Genomic DNA, 22,711 nt, shown 5'->3' with positions numbered 1-22,711 from the left:
GATCAATCGTCTGGGCCAATCAGGCGCCAACCTCCGGGTCTAAAAAGTGAAGCCGATGCTGAAGTGCCTTAAACTTGTATTCTTTCTAACGGCCAGCAGGGGGCGACTCCTCTGGTTGCAAAAAGAAGTCAGATTGTATAGAAGTCTATGAGAAAATGAGCCTACTTCTCACTTGATTTATTACCTCAGTAAACATTGTAAACATGAGTTTATGGTCTCAATCGCTAGTATGATGTTCATTTAGTAAATTATGGTCCCATTTAGAGTCAAATAGACCATAAAGCAGGGAATGTTTTAGGGCGTGGCTACCTTGTGATTGACAGGTCGCTACCACGGCATTGTCCGGTCTGGACAAGAAATTGGAGTACATAAATGGCAAAGAATTGTTTGAGATAATTTAGAAATCTGTCTCCATTACAAAGTTTGTCCACCAGAAAGAAGTAAGAAGTATTTTTCAAATGTAAAATGCCCCATTTAGTACATAACATGATCACAACACTGTTCTATACTTATTGAAAATATTATGTGTTTATGTAAAAAACAAAGAATATTGGCTGATGTATTGTTATTAGATTTTTAACATGTCAAATATCAATATCAGTTTTGGTTTGGAGTCATCTAAAATGGACTAGGTCTGGGACAAACATTAAAGGTGCTAAATGAGAGATTGGGAGCATTTCTATTGCCACTGTACGACTCTCAACATGGCGCCGGCTGCTCGCTGCTAACAATGCCATCAGTGCTAACAGCAAAATGTGAAAAAACAAGAGCAAACGTACTGACAGAGCTAACCAGGTTAACCTGAGGGGCAACCAGAGGGTGGGTGCTACACTTCCGCAATGGCACTGTCAGCTGATACCACCACATGAGAGCAGTGCAGAGCGGCAGCCGTGACCTAGCCAGTGGGGCAAATAGTTTTTGCTGCTATATTAATAATCAGGATATTGTGTAGAGCACCTTTTAAAGGTACAAAGTCCAATCATTTTGGGAAATTTGCCTATTTGTTTTCCTGCCAAGTTAGTTATTTCTGAGACCAGATACTGAGTTTCTTGCCTCCTTCCTAGAAGTCATGATGTGCGTCACATTCCAATACATTTCTCTTGCATGTTTTAATTCAACCAGCCACAGTTATTTCATGCTCCAGATGTGGAATTGAAGCTTTAATTTGCTTATTAGCAATCATTTTTCATCTCTAAAGGTCACAACGGGTTAAGTAGCGATGTGTTAGGTTGTTCATGTGTGCTCTCGTGGTTGTGGTAGCACTTCAACGCTGCTGATTCCAGTCAGTTCATTAGGTTTGGAACATTCCCTCTGCCTAGATACAGTGAGGACATCTGCACCATCAAATTATTTAGAAATCATACAGCCAAACTATGGAAACTGTTAATGGAGGACCAAGACATGTGGAAAGCCAGAGTGTTTCCAGTGTGCCTTCTTTTGATGCCTCACTCCATGTGACAAATAAATTATGTTTATGCCCACTCCTACTAATTGTGTAATTCACTGCCGCATGTGTTTCTCGTACCATGAAGTGTGGAAAACTTTTTCTTGGTATTACATTAATAATATGTAATGAAAACAAATACAATTCCACTGTTGACTTTAATAAATTAGCACAGTTTTCCACCCCGTGTTTGATGTGACTTGAACAAAGTTAATTACACAGTTTTCCCCCCGAGGTTCGCGTGAGCACATAATTGGATTTTCCAATGCGACTTATTGAAGTATATTTTTTCTCTGTTGTGGGCATTAACATACACCTCAAAGTCAAACAATGCTTTCCCCATTGTTTTGACATAAAAAAAGTTTTCCTATTTGTGAAACCCTCGCTATGGCTCAGTGGAACTTATGGTTTCAAGACTCACTGTGGAGCTCATCAAGTCGTGCTCGGAGTTATTTTCCAAGTTTGAATGTATATGTCATTTGAGCCAACTTCTCCTTTTAAGGTGTTGTTAGGGACTCTCTTCAAATATAAAAGAGAAACAAATAGAAAGCAACAGCTTGTGGCTTCTGGTGGAGTGTTTCTGGGGCAGTGTGTTCTGTGTTGTGACACTATTAGATAATTGCAGATAGTTATCAGTCAATGGACTTAGTTATCTGGTGAGAAGAAGCACCTTGTATCACACTGATCTTGTGACATTCTTTATCCTGCCACCTCAAGCTACATGAACAACAGCCTTATGATAACTGACTCTGGTTACATGTTGTCACATTACCTTGATAAATATCTTTAGGTTTTGTCCCCTACAGGGAGGTTACATATTTCTCTACACTCTACTATTATAATGCTATAGTTTATATATAATACAGTAAGGGTTTTCTAAATCTTCTACCCTGATATAGGTCATTGCATATTTCGATAACAAACAATATATATCACGATATAGCATGTTTTCATTAAATAAAGTCATTAAATACAAAATTAAATAAGTAGTATATAACCACATGGTAAAGCCTATTTTTATACTCCAATTAAAATATTATTATTATGAATTATTAATTATAATATTTTCTTATTTAATTACACATACCTTATTCACAATGCATCTTTTACAAGCAAAATATAATTGTACCCAAAATTAAATCAACAGAGCTCTGCTTTCACTTTCACGTTGTGCTACATTCCTGCTTATTAACAAATCTTTGCATCAAAATGAGACTTCAAATAAGGTTCTTCTTCACCTGAATTTAGTGCCTAACGGGCAAAACGGGTAATATACAGTATATTACTTTTCTACTCTTGATTGCAGCCGCAGCACTGAGGAAAGGCTGCTGCTGTAGGGTGTGCGTGCAGCGGCAAGACTAAAAAATGACTCTAAAAATGAAGTCAAAATATCTCAATCGCCCCGTGGTGGCTGGCTGTTAGTTGTAGGAAGATAATAATGCTGCTGAGTCTTCTATGAGCGGAGCACGCATTTTAAACATCAATATCGCAGTCGATCATGTTCATTTAATTGTTGGAAGCCCAAATGACGATCGCGATTAATATTCGATTAATTGTGCAGCCCTAAGTTAAATGCAAAAAGTGTCCTCTACTGGGTATAGAAGTTTTGTCTGTTGTTGTCACATAGCAAGACCCGTGTCACACCTAGATCACAAGGGTCTGGAGAAAATTGTGGAAGGTTGGAAGTCCTGGGCCACCATTTGGTTGACACCTTAGGTTTATTAATGTCAGTGTATTGCTTTGTATAATGACAATGTATTGTATTTGTTTTCTTTTCTAAAATAATATTTGTGCTTGAATTTCTCAGGTTTATACAATGGGGGGTTTGGATGTGTCAGATTAGTTACTTAGAGTAGAAATGAAGGCCACCGAGCCAGTCAAAATTATCAAAAACAAATCACATAACAGTGTGATGGTGGGAGAGATCACATGACTATTATTCAGAATAACAAAACTGGCATTATCAAATGCATCCACTTTGAAGAGTGTTTGTGAAAAGATCCGTTGTCGTTCTCTAAAAACACTGTGTTATTGTGGATGAAAGGCTGACTTTGAAACGGAATAAAAAGATGCAATAGTCCAGAGTTGATTCATCAATTAGCCTAGTTAATCCACGGGAAAACAAACAATCGGCCACTGTATTTTGATAATCTGTTAATCGTAAGCAAAAACTATCCAACATTTTCTCGTTCCAGCTTCTCAAATGTGAGAATGTGCTGCTTTCTCTCGTCTCATGTGATGATAAACTGAAAAATGAGCTATTTGGTGACATCATTTTTGAGGCTTATGAAACTGTGGTTGGAATTTTTTTGGACTATTTTCAGACATTTTATAGACCAAATGTTCATCAGGAAATAACGTATCGTTAGTTGCAGTTCTATGTGCACGCATGCTCATAGCTGTTTTTATTGCATTGTTTATAGCTAAACATGTACAACGTGTACAACCTTTAGCTCGTGCAGACGGCTCCGGAGCAGGACATTTCACCGTAACTGTCCTCCACATCTGTCTGGCCGGCTGCCAGCCTAATAAAGGTGCGAGGCAGCCTGAGGTCAAGCAGCATACTTTTCCTTACTGTAATCACATGGCCATCTGTCAGAGCCTGTGCACCGCTCTCAACACTGCTTCCCTTTTGCCACCCACCTCAGACACACATCGCACATGCACAGAAACACAAACGCCTAACCGCGTAATCATGTGAGCTCTCTTCTGTTTCGACAAAAGCTTTTATTGTCCTCTGTGACCGAGCGCCTCAACACATTGGTTTTGTGTTGTTTTACTGCGATAGCGAAGAAATTCGGCAGAACATTCGACACAAGCCGCAGCTTTTTTTTTTTTTTTTTTAATGTCACATTGTACATGGATGAGTTATGGCTTGTGAGTCATTTCCCCTAATTCATCATTTTGAGCTTTACAATGCAACTGATAGTACTAGCGTTGCAAGAGAAAGCATCACTATTCCTCAAAGCCAAATGGCACACTTGGTTATTCAAACCAGATCATTTCTTCATGGCTGTCTTGAGGTAATTTGTTTTTGGCTCCCAATGAAATAGGACCATATTTCAGATCCGTCCCCCATCATCTCCCCTCTTTCCTCTTCTCTCCTGCCTCTCACTCTCTTTCCTTATAACAGGATTTAGCATATCAATGGCGGATTAGTTCGTTTAACAAAAGCTTACTACTGCAAAGCCCCTTTCCACTCGTCTCTCCAGGCTGACTTGTGGACCTCACACACAGCTCCTCCGCGCCGGGGTCTTTGGTGTGCGTGTGTGGTCGCGGCTACTCGGCTGAATGGATTTGTGTTTGAAGATGACAAAAGACATGCTTAGTCACTACGGGCTTCGGAGATGTATGCAGTAGCATGTGGGGGTGATGGTGTGTGATGGTGCATACGTGTACAGGAACACGGTGGAGGTTTGTTTTTACACGCGAATAGAGAGATTTCTGCTTCGCAACCACAGGTCATAGCCATCAATTATCACTTTATCTGTATGATCTGAACAACATACTGTTAAAATGTGTCCTAAACCTGCCAATCTATTGTTCTTGTACCTCTGGCTTCCTCTTGCTTTAATGGGGCATGGAAAAAAGTAGTGTCCTCCGCCCCTCGCAGCCGTTAACGTGCTGGCCTGCAGATGCTCCTGCTCTGGAATGGGAACCGTTCTGTACAGTGGAAAGTGTTGCACGGGGGGGTACCAAGAGGAGGTGACTCCAGCTGGCTTGATTTGGGCATCGACCCATGTGCGTGCGGGGTTCGAGAGCAGGCGAGTTGGAGGAAAACCCCACCGTGACACTGCAGCCGGGTCAGGAAGGATGCCCCCACGGCCTGTGTGGTGTTGGTTTGAGCCATGTAGCAATTAATCACCTCAGAGGGTGACAGGGTTTAGGATGTAGGTATGTCAGAAGGAGGGGGCAAGTTGGAAATGTTCCATTATGCAGGCACGTGCCTTGTGTTACAGTCGGAGCCAAGCAAAATTTTCTCCTGTTAGCGTCTCGTGTTTGATGCAGTGGAGATCATCTTCACTCAGGGGTTGGTTGATGGTCGTGTCCGTGTGATTGTGAGTGTAAGTCAGAATGTTGTGTCTCTATTTCCAACAAACCTCCAATGAATTGGAACCATAGACTGTATATATAATAATGGACGACATGACAGCTCCCTAAAAGTGAAGCCAAAACATCTCGATCACCCCCTGGTGGCTGGCTGCAGTATAGCTCATAAATCCCGCCCCCTCCACGTTAGCAGATGGGACATGGGCCAAACTAAAATGTCAAAGTACAGGTCAAATAAATTTTTTCCAAAGATGATTTCTGTCATTTTAGGTAGTTCTCATCATGCTGATGTATATTCAAGTGTTGATTTATCTGATAAGTTTGATTTAAATTAACTATTTGATGCTATAAAATCAAATAGGGGGTGAGACGTCATGATTGACAGCTGTAATTGACAGCTGCTCTGAGGGAAGTAGTCACGCAGCCGGAGGCTCGGTAACTGTACGAGAGAGGAGATGAAACTTTAACTTTCCATAACCATCATGAGTCTGTGTAATAGAACATTTCTCAAATTGATCATAAATGTAGTTATAGAAATATTATGGTTAGTTGTTGTGTCTTTCTAGCCAAACATGCTCATGTACAGCCTATGATTTGAACCCAGGAACTTTTTTTTGGTTTGTACTCATGTAATAAAAGATAAAATGCAGTACATGCAGTTCATACTGTACATACTGTAATTTCACACTATATGCAAGCTTTAACCTCACACAACCTCAGTATCCCCATTTGGGAAGGACCATTCTAGCAATTATTGGGGTAATTTTGAGATGGACATAATGCAGTAATTCAACACACATTCACTTAGAATTGAATTGTCATATTTATGTAAAAGGTTCAACATATTTTTTCCAAATATCCCCAGTAGAATCTAGCAACACTGATGGTTTTGGCTTTGAGATATCTGCCAGTGAGTTATGCATCTCAATTGAATATATATCACATCTGGAATGCTGAACAGCTTTGTATCTTTCCAAAAACAATATCATGGTTACTGACTGATTGGTCCAGCGTGTCTTACATTGCATCGTGTGCAGCGCAACCGTTGTATATTATGTACACCGAGGAAATATTGCTGCCATAGCTACATGTTCTTTATTCCTAGAGTGAGCCTGTAGACAGTTGATGAATGCTATTCTAAGCAGAGTCTTTCATGGGAAAAAACCCATTGCTGTACAAGAAGTGATGTTATGTGTTATGATGTTGTACTTTATTGATCCCTGAAGGGAACTTGTTTTCCTCCACTGGGAGATCAGAGTGTAAGTTGGGGGCAGGGGGACCAGGTCCTTTGTTGGAGTGTCTCTCTGTCCAACCACTAGTCCACTCTGCTGCCTAAAAGAACAGAGGAGGCCTCAGTAGTCATCAGTTTCTGTGCAGAATCACATTTTTGCCTTTTGCATTTCATTCTTCTGGCTTTTTTGACACGAGTCACCTGATACACCCATGTTTTCCTGAGCCATCAATCTGTCTTGCCGTCTCTGTATCTGTGTTTCTTGGCAGCTGAGAGGCTGCAGGTGTCTTGTGCATCCCCGTGCCCAGACGCTTTGCCAACCCTGATGCTCCTGGGTCGCAGTGGCATTGTTCTATGTGGGCCATTGTGTGTGACCCTGGTTCAGGGGGAAACAGCTGGTGGATCCTCCAGTACCAGCCTGCTTGGCACCGAGACCGGGCCCAAGGCACGGTGTAAAAAATTACTACGCCCCAAATCCCACTTTGATAGAAACCATGCAGGACAGCTCTGAACATCCATCTACTGTTGATCGGCTTTTTCTGCACTGTCAGGTTGGCAAAGTGATGTTATGCTGTGCAGGACAGGAGAGCTGGTACTCAAAATGGTGTATGTGTACAGTAGATATTTGCATTTATACTTTTTGGTGTATGTGTTCATATAATTTGTCAAGAACATTGCTCTCTAAGAGGCTATGGGCTGGCCTCAGCACAGGAAGTGACTCAGTATTGACTGGCGCTGCACTTCCTGTGAGCTGATTCTCCTCTACTCCTCTCAGGATGTTTACCCCCTCCTCCCACCCTCCTCTCCGCCACCTTCCTTGATCACGTGACTTTACGTCTGTGCACTCAGCTCCAGGTCAGACCCGGTCTTGTCTAGGTTTAGTTTGGCCCAGACATCGTCAGTGACGGTGACTGACGAGGTTGGGGGTCTTGGCCATGCTGGAGTCCAGATGATTTTTCATTGTGTACATGTATTTAAGAAAATAACTAATACATCAAATGCTTCCTCTTGTCTGAATGGTCCTTTTAGTGGTATTTTATAGTGTAGAGTCCTCTGAAGGGAAGAAAGGAAGTCTCAGCAGGAGCTCTCTTCCTGAGAATACTCCAGTTCCCATACTGGTGGTGATGTAAGCCACTGGTAATGACGTAACATGAGTGTGCGCTTGTGTGTATTTACAGGAGGTTTACTACAGAAAAGATTGTAAATACATGTCAGAGTAACAAGGTTGATCAGTATCTCTTTTTCATTCTTTGTCTCTTAGTTGCTGTATCAGATGTGGACCCACCACAGTGCATCATTAACCATCAATGTCCAGACATTCTGCTTACACATTACGTCATCTGTCATTATTTATCACACTTAGAACTTCACTAATATCTTCCCTCGTATCTCCACCTCTCTCCAGTTCCCGGAGTGTGGCTTTTTCGGCATGTACGACAAGATCCTGCTGTTCCGCCACGACTTAAGCGACGAGAACATCCTGCAGAGGCTGACCTCGGCGGAGGACATCCACGAAGGAGACCTCATAGAAGTGGTGCTCTCTGGTAAGTAGGCTGTAGTGGAACTATACCTTGAATGTGTTAAATGAGTTTTGCACACTGTTTTTCTCCAGCTTCTCAGATTAGTTAGAACATGAACAAAGTAGTACTAACCTGAATTGCTACTTAGTATCTTTGCAAAGGGGAAAAAAAAACTTTGACTCAACAGACCTTTGTGAACTGTTCCTCTTGGCATATACAAAGGTACAGAATGAACAAGAGGTTTTAATATTCCAGGCTCAAGAGCTTATACCTCTTAAATTGAGAATCTTCAAGGTTTTTATATCAAATGATGGGAAATCCAAAAAAACCTTTTGCCTTTTTTTAATTTACATTCTTATGCTCGTGTCAGTTGAAATATCAGCAAAGATTGTCCAAAGAAACTTAAACTTAAAGGGGCACTACGGCCATTTTCAAAATTCATACATGTTATTCCTATGGTCGTCTAAGACAGTCCAAAAAATAATAGCAAACATGAACAACTCTCTCCCAAATCCAAAAACTAGAGTGCTAAAACTCAAACTTGTGATGTCATCAAGTATAAAGTGCGGAGCTGCTCTATAGACAATGAATTGGGAGAGATGTCGTAGAAGACTCTGAGGGAATGAAATAAGTATATGGGGACATTTTCTGTTTCACAGCTGACAACACTACAATAGAATAAAGCTCATTTGGATATAAAAAAGAAAACAAACTAATTCTGGGTCCATAAAATCAGTCTCCCATGCATTGTCTATGGAGCAGCTCCAGGCTTCATACCCTATGACATCACAAGTTTAAGACTTGCTTCTCTGGTTTCTGGCTTTGAGAGAGAGTAGCTCATGTTCACAAATATTGATTGAACTTTACTAGGCCATGGAAATAACATACTGGTATTCTTAATTTGGGTGGTGTTCCCCTTTAAGGTCTTGCTTCTTTGGATGTCCAAAACAGGAGAAAAAAGGACATAAAAATCCACCAAGCAGTACAAACCAAGTTTTAAAGTCCAAACAATGGTCTAAAACTAATAAACAGGAGGAAGCTCCCTGTGTTCCATGTTTTGTGCCTAGTCATAGTTGACACACCTTCCAGTAAACACAGCCTGTAGTGTCTTGTTCACGTGCACCTCAGTGGGTCAGAGTCCCGTTGTTCTTACTGAAAAGTTGCTGTCCAAATGAAATATTATTCTTGTGCAATATGATGTCGTCAACTGGCAAGTGAATCACCCGCTCACTCATCTGCTTGTTGCGATACGTTTATTTTCTTTCTTCCTCACAAAAGTTTCCATCAGATGGTCCACCTTTCTAGCAGGTGTTTTGTCACTTCCTGCGATGAATGAATCAGCTTCCTGCGCAGCGCCGAGACCAACAAACGGCTCAGAGTATCTGTTCTGCTCTAATCCGTTCTCCTGCTCCATCTGTCTCCACTGGGAAGCACCTGACACCACCTGTGCTGGATATCTCCCCCTCTCTCCCGGGCTGGGAGTATTGTTTGCGAGGACTTAGACGGGGGATGATTGTATAGGTTCAGGATCCGAGGATACTCCAGGCATCAGTGCTGAGGAATGTAGACTAAAGACTGGAGAACTTCCTTCTTTTTGTTTCTGACTGTCTGTGTTTGTCTTGCGCTCTCTTTTGTGTCAGTCTTTGTCGTTCTCTTTCTCTCATTCTAATCCCCCCCTACCTCAACAAATCCGTCTGCAGGTGTAGGCTCCAGCAGTGGAGCTTGACAGTGTATATCCGGAGATATACTTGATGAAAACTGTCATAGAAGAGTCGTATCTCAGATTTGCTGCACATGCAACACATGCAGTTTTTTAATATTTCATCTAACACTCTTCATGAGAGGGGCTTTGCATGTCAGACAAGTTTGTTTGAGTAAGCACGAGCCGAGAGATCCACGTTCCCAAGCCCTTCATTTGGCTCAGAGAAAATATGAGCCCCACAATTTGTCTCCTGTCATCTTCCGTTGAGTTTTTTAACCAACCTGTTGTTGGATTCCGCGGCTGTGGGAGAGAGGCGGTCTGAATATTTCTCTCGCTGCGAGAGGGAGGCAGAAGTGGCTTTTTCTTGGCCGTGGGCTCAAAGAAGAGGGTTTGTTTTTCCTGCAGTAAGTGATTGTAGTAGACACGCGGAGTGTAAACACGCTCTGATGTGCGGGGCGGCCCTGGACGCAGCGGACACCGCCGAGGCCATCTCGACCCATGAGGTTTGAGGTTTGGCCTGACCGATTGTCCCTTTGTTCTGTTTTTCACTCCCTTAAATTCTCACCCACGTTCACAAGCTCCTTCTCCACCACCGCTTTCAGCGCGCAATTGATATCACATTTTACTTCTGTTTGTCATAAATACGGCAAGCTTGTTTTTTTGTCCGATGGAAACTTGTGGCCTCCAAATGGGAACTCTCTGCACCTCAAAGCAAACAGATAGCGCATTCATGCGAGCCCCTCCGTTCGTGAGAAGCGCTGCGAAAAACAACGTGTGGAGTTTATGTTTGCTGTTGTTTGATGGTAATTAGCACGACAAGCATTACATAACGCCGCGGCGGTTAAGAAGCGGCCAGTTGTTTTGCAGACGTGTGTGAAAAAGCTCATGAATGCCGCTCTTTCATGTGTCCCTGCTGGGGAGCTATGTTCGCCCCCGTGACATGTGACCCTGTTCTTTCTTCTCTTTCAAATCAAACCCCAATTCACCCCCACAAGCCATCAATACTTCTCTGAAATGTGGCTTGTATTGATGGTGTTGCATGAATATGAATATCTCAGGAAGTGAGTTAAAAATTAAGAAAAAGTTTTGTTATTTGGGTTGACCCTAAAATTGACCTTTGACCTTGTTCTGCCTGTGGAAATGTTGCATTCTTTTCAACATCAACCGATCTGATTGATTCAGTGTGAAAGGCTTTTTATTGCCCGTGAGGATTTCTGTGACATCTAAAGGTTTTTTTTGTGCTCCAAATCTTTAATTGATTTCTTGCTTAAAGGATGTTCTCTCTTTGCTTTATATGGAGCAGATTCCTTATTTTACTGGCCACATGTCATATTTGTTGTTTGAGTCTGCATCTCATCACAGTCACAACAGCTGTCCTCAGTTGTCCAAGAGCAAATGTGTTTGGTTGAATCACCTCAAAGGAAACTAACACACACACAATGACATCACCATCGCCACCGCACAGGTTTTGATGCTTAACCCGAGTGTAAAGATTAACCCTGGTCGGTCACCGCGTCCACATAAATGATTGCACAGGAACACGTTGCTAATACAAACTCTGAAGCTCCAGTTGCACACACACACAGGTTTTGGCAGCAGTCACTTCTCAGTATCTTACTCATCTTCACATCTTTGATGAGTCACAGACACGATTAACCGACGCTAGCTTCCAACAATGAGCTCAGTGGGACACAAAACAACGGAGACATGAAGGAAAAATAAGAGAGAAACAGGAAGAGGGACGCGTCCACGGCCCTGTTGGTTTTGATATTGTGTTCTTAATAACAAAGATGGACTGATACAACAGGGTCATTCTGCATTTTACATGCTGTCTCTTGGGTGTGCCCTATCACTTTCATACATGGAGTGATGACATTGAAATAGTGTCTTTTTGCAGATGTGGCGCCCTCTATTGCAGCAGTGCAGATGTAGCACTTGAAGTCAGATATTTATTTGTTTGTATCAGAGCTCTTGCAGAGAGAATCTCATTTCTATTAGATTACTTTTTCTCATTACATACACATAAAGTGAGACTGTGTATTGTCTTCAATATTGGTTTTATATTAAAAAACTGTGTGAAATAGTTGCCAAACATGTGATAAATGGCTTCTCTCTTCTTGTCTTTTTGATTTAATCTTTTCTCATCAGTTTTGTTTTTTGTTACAAACTGTTTTCCAGATTTGTTTTGCTTTCGCCAGCTTTTAGTGATATACCACTTGTGTATTGTTTCTAGCTCAAGCCACAGTTGAAGACTTCCAGATCCGACCCCATGCCCTTTATGTCCACTCCTACAAGGCCCCCACCTTCTGCGACTACTGTGGGGAGATGCTATGGGGTCTCGTTCGGCAGGGGCTCAAATGTGAAGGTAAGACACACACACACACACACACACACACAAAAACACCTTGTTGAATACTATAGAACCCCAAGCCTTTGAGCTAACCAACTCCAAACCCTCTCACTGTATCTCAGAGACAAAAATCCAGCCTTTTTCCTACTGCATCCACACACAAACACACCACATCTCTGACCTCAACAATGTACCAGGGAGATTCTTGACATTCAGATCCCACTGAAAGTATGGCACGTCGGCTTGACTTTCATTTTTAGTCCTCGTTGGATCAGATTTGAATTATGCTTTTAATTTTCATGACATTAGGTGGCATTTGAAGTCCCCTCTGACTATGACTTAAATTTAAAGAGGACCTATTATGCTTTTGTGCTTTTTCCCTTTCCTTTAGTGTGTTATATAATTTTTTGTGCATGTAAAAGTTCTGCAAAGTTACAAAGTCCAAAGTCCTCACCAAAGGGAGTAACTCTCCCCGACAGAAACACTGCTCCTGAACTGCCTGAAACGCCTCGCTTGAAGTCATGCCTTTTATTCCGTAACGTGGTGATGTCACCAAGTAACACATTTGCATAATACCTGCCTAGCGGCTAGTTTGGTATGCCCTCAAACAATGCTAGTTAGAGCGGAGCTGGAGCGGAGTCCAAAGAGTTTGGTTCGGTTGACCAATCACAACAGAGTGGGCCAGCTGACCAATCAGAACAGATTTGGCTTTTACAGAGCGTTTCAGACAGAGGGTGAAAAGAGGTGCTGCAGCACAGCCAGTATGAGAAAAGTAAAGTGTTTTTTGAACATTAAAGCATGTAAACGTGTTCTAGTAGAAATCCAAATTACAAGTATGTACCTGAAAATTAGCATAATAGGTCCTCTTTAAGTAGTGATTTATTTACCAGTGAAACATTCATAGTCATAAATTCTACTTTTCAAGCCATCTGTGGGACCATCTTGTGGCCAATTTGCGTAATGAAAATATGTTCACATCTTTTTCACCTCGCAGGTTGTACTGAAGCCTTTATCCTACCTTAGTTCTTATGACTTATGTCAGTTGTGTTTCTATGTTTTAAGGATGTGGGCTCAACTACCACAAGCGCTGCGCCTTTAAGATCCCAAATAACTGTACTGGTGTCAGGAAGAGGCGATTGTCCAATGTCTCCCTGCCTGGACCGTCCCTCTCCGTCCCCCGACCGGCACCTGTCGAAAATGCCGTGGTCATCCTGGACGAGGTGAGTTCTAATTGGTTGGTTACTTAAACGCACATGCTTGGATAGAAATGAAGAAAAAAGAGCACTGAAAAGTTTGAAAGACATCAGTATCTGCTTATTCTCTGAATGAAGGGGGGATACGTTATGTAATGATTTTTATTATCCTCGCACATAAAATGAGCTGGCTGGAGTTTAGACAGCATCCTAAATCAGACCAGGAGCCAGGTGAGTGGGCCAAGAATGTGGGGCAGTCAATCCCGCATGCTGCTCACAAGCTTTGTCTCAACTGTTAAACGTGTCTAAACTTATCAAATTTGGCTCTTCTCCATGGGTGAATCTCCCGGGCCCTGTTGTAGAATACCACTGATGCAGAAAATTGAATTGAGCTGCGCGGAGCTTTGTGGAGAGATCCTTCTTATGAAACAGTTTTTTGCATAAGCCCGCACTGGAATATTCCCCTCTTGTGTGTGTCCCCAAGAAAGGTCATCAGGAAATGGAATTATGCTAATGACATTAAAAGTCTGAAAATGAGAATGAAAGTATGCTTCCTTCCCATTTCTGTCAGGAGCTTCCAGCTTGATTTATCATATAAAATCAGAACTAAATGCTCATATGTGGTAAAAACATGACAAATCTAATAACCGGTTTTGGACCAGTGGGATCGTGTTAACTATGCAAAGTCATGCAGACTCAGTATGACAGATTTCTTTTTCCTTTTTCCACTGATTTCTTTCTCTTCTTGTTCTGCCATGTCATTATTCACTCTGTCTTCCCCTGTCACTCGAATACTCCCTTCGAGGCTGTTGTTTCTTTATTTTTCCCCTTCACTTCCTTCCTGCATATGGTTTTTAATTCTTCCCAATGTCCCTCCATCTTCCAACCCCCGCAGCAGAGGTCCCATCAGGAGGCAGGGAAGCGGATCCTGTCCTGGAGCGGCAGGCCCATCTGGATGGAGAAGATGGTGCTGGGACGGGTCAAGGTGCCGCACACCTTCGCCATTCACACCTACACTCGTCCCACTATCTGCCAGTACTGCAAGCGTCTGCTCAAGGGGCTCTTTCGCCAGGGCATGCAGTGTAAAGGTAGGACTACTATATGTGAAGGGTTTCAAAGACATTTTTTAGAACATTTTTGGTGATGCTCTACTTTCATTATCATGTGTTTGAGTCATTTTTTTAATTTTATCTGCCAGATTGTAGATTCAACTGCCATAAGCGATGTGCTTCAAAGGTACCTAGAGACTGTTTGGGGGAGGTGGACTTCAATGGAGGTAAGTTCACAGTCACAGTTGTATAGCTCTGATATGTGCACCTTCAAATATTTGCAACTAAAAAAAAACTAATGTTTTTTTATTATTATTATACATGTGCTCTGTTCTCTAAGATACCTAATTGTTTCATCATACAACAATTAATAAGCCAGAGAACATGCCATAACATAATCATAAATCCAAAAGCAATATTTTTATGTGAGGGGAAAGAAAAATAGATAAAGCAAAGGAAGAAAAGGAAGAGAAAATAAATAAATAAAATAAAATAAAAGCAAGGAGAAACAGTCAAACAAACAGCCCAAATATTATAAATAATAATAATAATAATAATCGTAATAATAATAATAATAATGGTAAGTAAGTAAGTGTAAATAATAAAAAGAAAAATAATTAAAGAAAAGGAGGAATAAATAAATAATATATAATAAAAGCAAGGAGTAACAGAACAACAGAAAAATATTATTGTTATTATGATTATGATTATTATGATATTATGATTATTATTATTATTATTAATAATAATAATCATAATAACATAATAATAATAATAATATAGATAATAATAATATAGATAATAATAATAATAATAATAATAATAATAATAATAATACATTTGTTAAAATAATCATCATCATTAAAAAATATATATATTTAATGTACTGTACATGTGCAGAGCCAGCCAGCCCCGGCCCAGACTCCGACACCACCATGGATACTATGGAGGTGGACAGCGGCGATATGGACGGCGGCAGAGGACTTGACGACCTAGAGGAACCCTCCACCCCAGAGGACAGGATGTTCGACATGGATTCTCCCTTATTGGATAGAGAGAAGGACGAAGAGCCCATCAAGACTATTAGGTATGGAGATGTTGATTTAAGTGGAAGTTATCCAGTTAGCCATTTCAGTGGCAAGCATTATGACTGGTACAGTAGAAAGTGACAATAAACAATAGGGAGAAGACGTGCAACAAAGGTCACCAACCTGATTCAAACCGGGGACTTTGCGGTTATGTTTTAAACCACCAGGTCTAACTGCCCAATTCCTATGTTTATTCTACACCAGCAGTGTGCGTTTCATGTTTCCAGCAGTATTGCCACTGCTGCAAACATAAAGTGCATCACTTCCTGTGCAGGATTTGTGTCAGGAAAGACTTACCAGACACTGGGTGGTTAGAAAAGCAAATATAAAAGGTTTCATGAGCTAGCTACAGGTCAATTAAAATGCAACCTGTTACTGTGTCAGTATATTTTGCTCTAAAAGAGTTAGTCATATTGATTCATGAAATCTTTGTGCGTGTGTGTCTAGCCCTTCTACTAGCAGCAACATCCCTCTGATGCGGGTGGTCCAGTCCATCAAACACACCAAGAGGCGGAGCTCGACTGTGGTGAAGGAGGGCTGGATGGTTCATTATACGAGCAGGGACAACCTGGTAAGACTGATAACCCCAAAAGCCCAACAAAGGAGCCCAGTCTGAAATGGGCTTTGCTTAGCCTGTATGCTGGGGAAAACTCCTTCTCCAAAAGCTGTTCACATGTGTTGAATTCAGCACAGAAGGTATTTTCCTCGTGAAACTATACTGTAATATGGGTAGGTGACGTACGTTTAGTCATTTTGGACTAACTAAACTGTGTTTCATTTTCCCCCGTTGAACAGCGGAAGAGACATTTCTGGAGGCTGGACAGCAAGAGTCTGAGTCTCTTCCAGAACGACACCGGAGCCAAGTTCTACAAAGTAAGCATAAAACTAAAAATCATCTCTGCTATATTCGTGGAAAATTCATTTCTTCTCCTCCACATCAAACGCACACAAGCATTTATTAAGATGTCAGAAAACGGAGCAGCTTAATGCAAATTGGTTGGATGTTTGAGTCCACGGTGAGTAACAAGATAATGTACCATTACATTACTTTCTTATGATTCAAACGTGGTGTTATTGAAGTCATTAGAAGGGAGCCATGTTTGAACATTGTGTGTCACATTTATGAGAGGTATGTAAATACAATCTAACCAGCGGTAGCGGTGTGACTCAACTTTAGGGCTTTTGTGTTGCAACTGTAAACTACGCTGAGGTCAGTTCGGCCCGCTGAAATTCCCCCTGTGGTTTTTCACCCTGCAGCCTGGTCTCTTCCCTGTCTGAAGCGAAAGGATCAAGTCACTAACAAGTTACTATCTTAAGCTGTAGCGTCAGATCAGATGGGGCTTTTGAAGGGATTTTGAAGAGAGTGTCAAACTTTTGACAATAGGGATCCCCAAGTTTAAAAAAAGAAGTGGACTTACAGGAGAATTTTGATTCACGATGATTCTTTAACATGGCTGAATTCTTGAAAACCATACGGTGAGTTTTATAGGGTACAAATTTTATCCAATAGATACCACCATGAAACTTCCCCAGTTGATTACTTTCATTAAGGCAATTCTTTTTTTATGTAACTAATTTTCTGAAATGTTTAAATATGCAAATGATGCATTATCTTAGCATTTCCAGAACAGAAATCTGAACATTGGATAAAGCCAGGTTTCAAAATTCTTGTTTCTTTTCATTGACATATTAAAGTCAAGAGGGAATTTTGGATATTTCTTTTTATCACTCCGTAAATCAGAAAATACTGTCAGCCATAAAAAAAAAAACAAAAAAACATTTTCGTCATGTTTTTTGCAATTAAATGTTCTATAAATCAGGCTATGAATGATATATGAACAAACCCCTCTGTAAAATCCTTCAGAATATAGATAGTAATGAAATTTGAAAGTTTGGTGGATGTAAGTGCTACTGAAGTGGAGATTTCTGGCTCACAGTATGAGAAAAAATACATTTTGAGAAAATGAAATTTGATGTTTAAATATGCATAATGCATAGGCATTATCTAATGCTAACTTTTGGAGAATTTAAAAGAAATCTACAGACGCAAATACACAAAATGTAGTAGAATACACACCTAAATGTGCATTATGGATGTTTTCTTTCCACTAGTCTGCAAGGAGACATAATATAGAAGCAGAATAGCCCAAAATCTCAAAATTGACCAGTGCATGAAAAACCGAAAAAGTTTTGATCTTTTTTTTTAATTCATTCCAACATAAGTGGCGTCTGTGAGTGAAACGCTGTAATCTTGATATGTAAAATCAGTTGTGGAGAGAGTGTGTGACACTTCCTCGCTCAGCGCCAGCGCCGTAGTCAGTCATTACACTGCCGCAGGGGCTTAATAGCACAGTAATTACACACTGAGGACCGAGGGAGGGAGCTACAGCCTGCAAGGTAAAGACTTCCACATGTGTGTTGGTGGTTTTGTGTGTGTGTGCTTGTGTGTGTATTGTGGGAGGGTGTAATAATTTTATTGTTCATGTCGCCTTTGTGTGTTTTGAGACTTTGACACCTCTTTGAGCTGTGGTCAGAGTTGTGTTGCAGTGGGATGGAGTGCAGAATTTCCAGAGCACGTTCACTTTTGAGTGTGTGTGTATCAAACAGGTGTTTTTATACGCAGCTGTGTGCTCTTTCTTACTATCTCCCTCTTATGTTTGTGAGAAAAAGCCTGAAAAACACCGTTCTCTCCCAATTATTGTGTCACACCCTGCATCCCCTGCCACTAAAGCCCTGGAGAGGAAAACCTCAGCAGGGCCCGACTCCTCAGGGTGTGTTCACTGGCAGCTTTATGTGGCTCTTTATTATCAACTTGGCACGTTTCAAGACATTCAGGAGGCTAATTGAAGGCTATAGCTGTAAATGCCTTCTTTTCATACTTCAAAGTTTGGTCTTTGTTCCTTCAGAGTAGCTGACTTTTTATCCAATGATAGATAACGTGAGATGATTTCCTGCAGTAGAAAAAGGTTCTTTGAGGGGTTTCTTCGAAAAACCACAGATTCTCCATATGCATCCGGGAAACCGTCTGTCCTGGTCTCATTTCTCTGAAGTTTCTAGCCTGCTGCTCATCAGTGTGTGGCCACTGTCCTCCCCTTTTTTCCTCTTTTCTTTTTTACCTCCAATCTGATTAGTGGTGGTCGCGTGGTCGAGTCCCTCGCTTGCCAGGCATGGCAGCCATTTTCTCCCATTTGGAAGCCATAACGGCTCCCCGTTTGAAGACGAGACCCCTGTACTTGTGGCTTTTCTCTGAAGAGCCTTTTTATGGGGTGAGGGGGCTTCTCTCTGTCTCTGCCAGATTGAGTCCTGTCGCACTCAAACGTTGCACCCACACACACCCACCCGCCCACTACCCTGCGGAGGAACGGTAGTTGCCGTGCCTTTCGTCTCAGTGGCTAGCGGTAGCGCCAGCGGCTCGTGCTCAGATGGGGCCTCTGGCTGGCCCTGCCTTGTAATCAGGGAACCAGAGCACTTGAGCCGCCGCAGGGCCCCCGCTCACGTGACCCGGCCCCGTTAACCACAAGCACTTCATCTGATACTCTGCGGTGAGCCACGCGGAGGGGACAGCGTGTGCCTCCGCGAGCCCCCATTGGCTGCAACTTCCCTTGTGTTTTTTAAATTTATGAGCCTCCCTCCCTCTCTTTGATTTGACGGTGAGTCTGAAGGGGAAGGGTGGGACTTTTAAAGTGTGCTCAGTTCCAAACTGTCCTTTCTGTATGTGCTCACAAGAGAGAGAAGAGTAAAGGGGAAAGTTAGAGCTGGGACTATATAATCAACACTGTGTGTGTTTACACCCAACGAGTGAGGAGACCTTTGGAGTGAGTGAGTGTTACTGTCTGTATTCTAGTTTCTGTCATGTTATTGTTGTTGTTGGTGGTACATCGTTTTGTATTTTTCTACTTTAATAAGATTTTCTGTTTACATTTTTTTAAATGAGATAATCACCTTTAAAAAAAGTAGCATCTACGTTTACAAAATTAGTAACTTGATGTTTTTTGAAGGACTCTTGTCAACTTGGTAAAGAGAGCAAATTTAAAAAATATATATTTGATCTAATTATCCAGTGAGGTATTTCTGTGTGTATTTCTGTGTTTTTATTTTGTTGTTATTTTACCTGTTTCTTACCTCTCCTTCAAAGATAATATGACTTATATAATACATGTTGTTACTTATGTAGAAATGTGCTTGGGCATCTGCTGTTGGAGTCTTTTATACTGTCATGTGTTGTTGAGGAATGTTGTTGTTTTTGACACCAGTAAATTATTAATGCCTCAGGTGTATTGGTTGTGTGTGCTGGTACTGGTTGTTTGTGCAGGCAACACTCAGTGGAAGAAAGAAAGAAATGAATGAAGCTGTCACTTGATGAAAATGCTCTCAACGCAGAATATGATATTTTATAGTGTTTTGTTTGTTTTTGTTACTACAGTAGTTGTAATCTCCGTCCCTCACCCCTCCCAACAGGAGATCCCTCTGTCCGAGATCCTCCAGGTGGAACAGTCCCGAGACTACAGCAATCTGGCCCAGGGCAGCAACCCGCACTGCTTTGAGATCATCACAGCCACCATGGTCTACTACGTAGGGGAGAACAACTGCAGTCACTACCACAGCCCCGCTCTGGCCGCCTCGGGGGTCGGCATGGACGTGGCTCAGGGCTGGGAGAAAGCCATCAGACAGGCGCTGATGCCCGTCACCCCTCAGCCCAGTGTGGCCAGTGCTGCTGGTCAGGGCAAAGATCATAGTGAGTAGAAGATTACTGCTCTCTTGTGCTAAAAACTTTGTTTTTTTGGTGAAAGAAATGGGGAAACAACTTGAAATAGAACTCACATATTGCATATTTACTTCTCTAAAAAATTATATTTTTAAAAAATTCAGTCAACCAATCATATTAAAGTAGACACTGGGAAGTCAAAAGGTGATTAAATTGTTTTATAATGTTTTCATTGAACATTTCTAACCTGGGGTCTGGGCCCCCTTTAGGGGGGCGCCAAAGATCACAGGGGGTGCGCCAGCGTTTGTCTGCTTTGAGTTTGTTTGCACATGTATAACTAAAATCACAATAACACACTTTCTGGATACTTTATACAAAAGTCTGTATATAAAACTAATTAAAAAGATATATTTTTTGCTATCGTAAATATCGTACTATTTGTATTCCAGTGGTGGCTGCATAGGATTGTTTCCAACTCTTGTGGTCCAAACATTTCCAATAACTCCAGAGCGTTGTAAAGTCCAAAAGTCAACATTTATTGGAAAAAGATAGATGTAATCATTTCCAAAATTCACAACATGTTTTAATCTAATGAAATATCCATGTTTGTTGGCGTACAGCTGACGAGTTCCATTCATTAAAGAAAGTTGATTCAATAAAAAAGACAAAGTCATTTAATACACTGAAACACCTTATTCAAATTGAGGGTTTTTGTTCAAGGATTTGTAAATGTTGGGTGATGACGTCAGAAAATATGGCGATATGGAAGATCCATACCAAACCTTTTGGCTTGCAAAACTCATCTAAATTCTGAAATTAAGACAGATACTGTATATACAGTATATAGTTTGTAATACACATCGTTGAGGAATGTTGTCAGTTTATGACTGTGTGCCTTGTATGAGACAAGAGTTTCCCCTGTCAGTGATGACTTGTAATATTACAGGGCTTTTCCTGACTCAACATGAAACTAAGTGAGTAACTTCTACGGCCAAAACAAACCTAACGCCTTCTTTACCCTGATTGTGTCTGTTGAACAGTTTGAGGTTTACTCAATTAGAAAGAAGGGCCTTCTTTGCATCAGCTTGGCTAAAGAGGTCAAAAAAACCAGGTCGCCAGCCACAGCTTTCTACAGACAGGGGAAACCCTGTGTTAGAGTCTAAAGGCTGAAGGAAGTGAAGCTGTGAAGTAAGTCACGGTTTAGAGATGACAGTAGTGACAAATGAAGTGACATGACCGTGCAGAAACTGAGCCTCCCTCACAGTAGTCAGGTGTTATTCTATCAGGTCTTTAACAACAAAGACAGGAACTGACAATGAGCTGTTTAAAACAGTCCTCATCCATAGATCTGTACTCATTTATTCATTAAGTATTCGTAGATGAGCTGGTAAATAATACTGATATTTAATCTGAAAATACTGGTGTGATTTATATGGTCATTCCTCATTTCAAATTAAAATTTGTTTTCAAAGATTGAAATTAAATTTGTTGGTGTGTATCATTAGCCAAATGTTTTCCTCTTGCTTTCATCTCTGTTTTTGTATTCAGAATTAGCCCCTGTGGCCTGTTTAACTTCCCAGTTATGAAATGCATTGCATATTTGCACCATTCGGTCACACATAGCTTCCCAGATCAATTTTATATCCAATTTATTGTGTAATAAAATGGTCCATTATGTGGGGGCTGTGACTTATTGCATGCAGCTGCGATAAGCTTGAAAAAACACTAGTATTCAAGCAATGTGTCTCTGACTACAATTAAAGATTTAATGCTTTGATAAAGTGGTGTTTTTTTTAATGTGGAGACATCATGTGTTTTCCTCTCCAGAAGAGCTGTCCATCAGCATATCTGTGTCCAACTGCCAGATCCAGGAGAATGTGGTGAGTTCGGGCTTCTTTTGTTCTTAGAGGAGGAAATGTTGCACAATTTCCCCACACAGCCCTGCACATGCATGCGTTCATGTGTTATTAAAGTATCTGTTGTGGTAAAAATCAGAAATGGTATCCTACTGTTGCTTTACCAAAAACCTCCTGTAGAAGCTGTTATGTTGCACAAATGGGGAAGCTGCTGACCCGTGTGTTTGGTCAAAGGATTTTCGTGTCAGTTCCACTTCTGCATTGAGCGAAAGTTAAATGTTTGGCAATACCAGAAAACATTTTGGAAGAACATTTTTTTTCCGATGATGTAACTTTTACCGATTGCCAATGGAAAAACTCAAAGAGAAACAAAAACAGTAACAAATCATCTCTGTATAGGATATCGCCTCAGTGTACCAAATATTCTCTGACGAAGTGCTGGGATCTGGACAGTTTGGCATTGTATATGGAGGTATGTTTCGCTTTTCATTTTATATAATATAGCTCTACTGTGAATTGTACA

General features: G+C 41.2%; 1 protein-coding gene across 3 annotated transcripts in view; it reads left to right on the top strand.

The window, feature by feature from the left end:
* The window catches only part of prkd3 (protein kinase D3), a 43,411-nt gene that overhangs the window by 14,703 nt on the left and 5,997 nt on the right, over positions 1 to 22,711 (top strand). The window contains exons 3-13 of one of the 3 annotated variants that reach the window (XM_037746812.1): positions 8,131 to 8,269; positions 12,181 to 12,312; positions 13,360 to 13,517; positions 14,386 to 14,578; positions 14,689 to 14,766; positions 15,440 to 15,626; positions 16,075 to 16,198; positions 16,423 to 16,500; positions 20,086 to 20,362; positions 22,160 to 22,212; positions 22,588 to 22,660. In XM_037746812.1, coding sequence (XP_037602740.1) covers positions 8,131 to 8,269; positions 12,181 to 12,312; positions 13,360 to 13,517; positions 14,386 to 14,578; positions 14,689 to 14,766; positions 15,440 to 15,626; positions 16,075 to 16,198; positions 16,423 to 16,500; positions 20,086 to 20,362; positions 22,160 to 22,212; positions 22,588 to 22,660 — 1,492 coding nt within the window. The remainder of the gene's footprint in view (positions 1 to 8,130; positions 8,270 to 12,180; positions 12,313 to 13,359; positions 13,518 to 14,385; positions 14,579 to 14,688; positions 14,767 to 15,439; positions 15,627 to 16,074; positions 16,199 to 16,422; positions 16,501 to 20,085; positions 20,363 to 22,159; positions 22,213 to 22,587; positions 22,661 to 22,711) is intronic. The other 2 variants (XM_037746813.1, XM_037746815.1) reach the window with 2 other exon arrangements.

Source organism: Sebastes umbrosus, chromosome 16 (assembly GCF_015220745.1).
Source record: "Sebastes umbrosus isolate fSebUmb1 chromosome 16, fSebUmb1.pri, whole genome shotgun sequence".
Lineage (NCBI taxonomy): Eukaryota > Metazoa > Chordata > Actinopteri > Perciformes > Sebastidae > Sebastes > Sebastes umbrosus.
The sequence above is the reverse complement of the archived record's forward strand: the minus strand, read 5'-3'. Positions and strand labels throughout refer to the sequence as shown.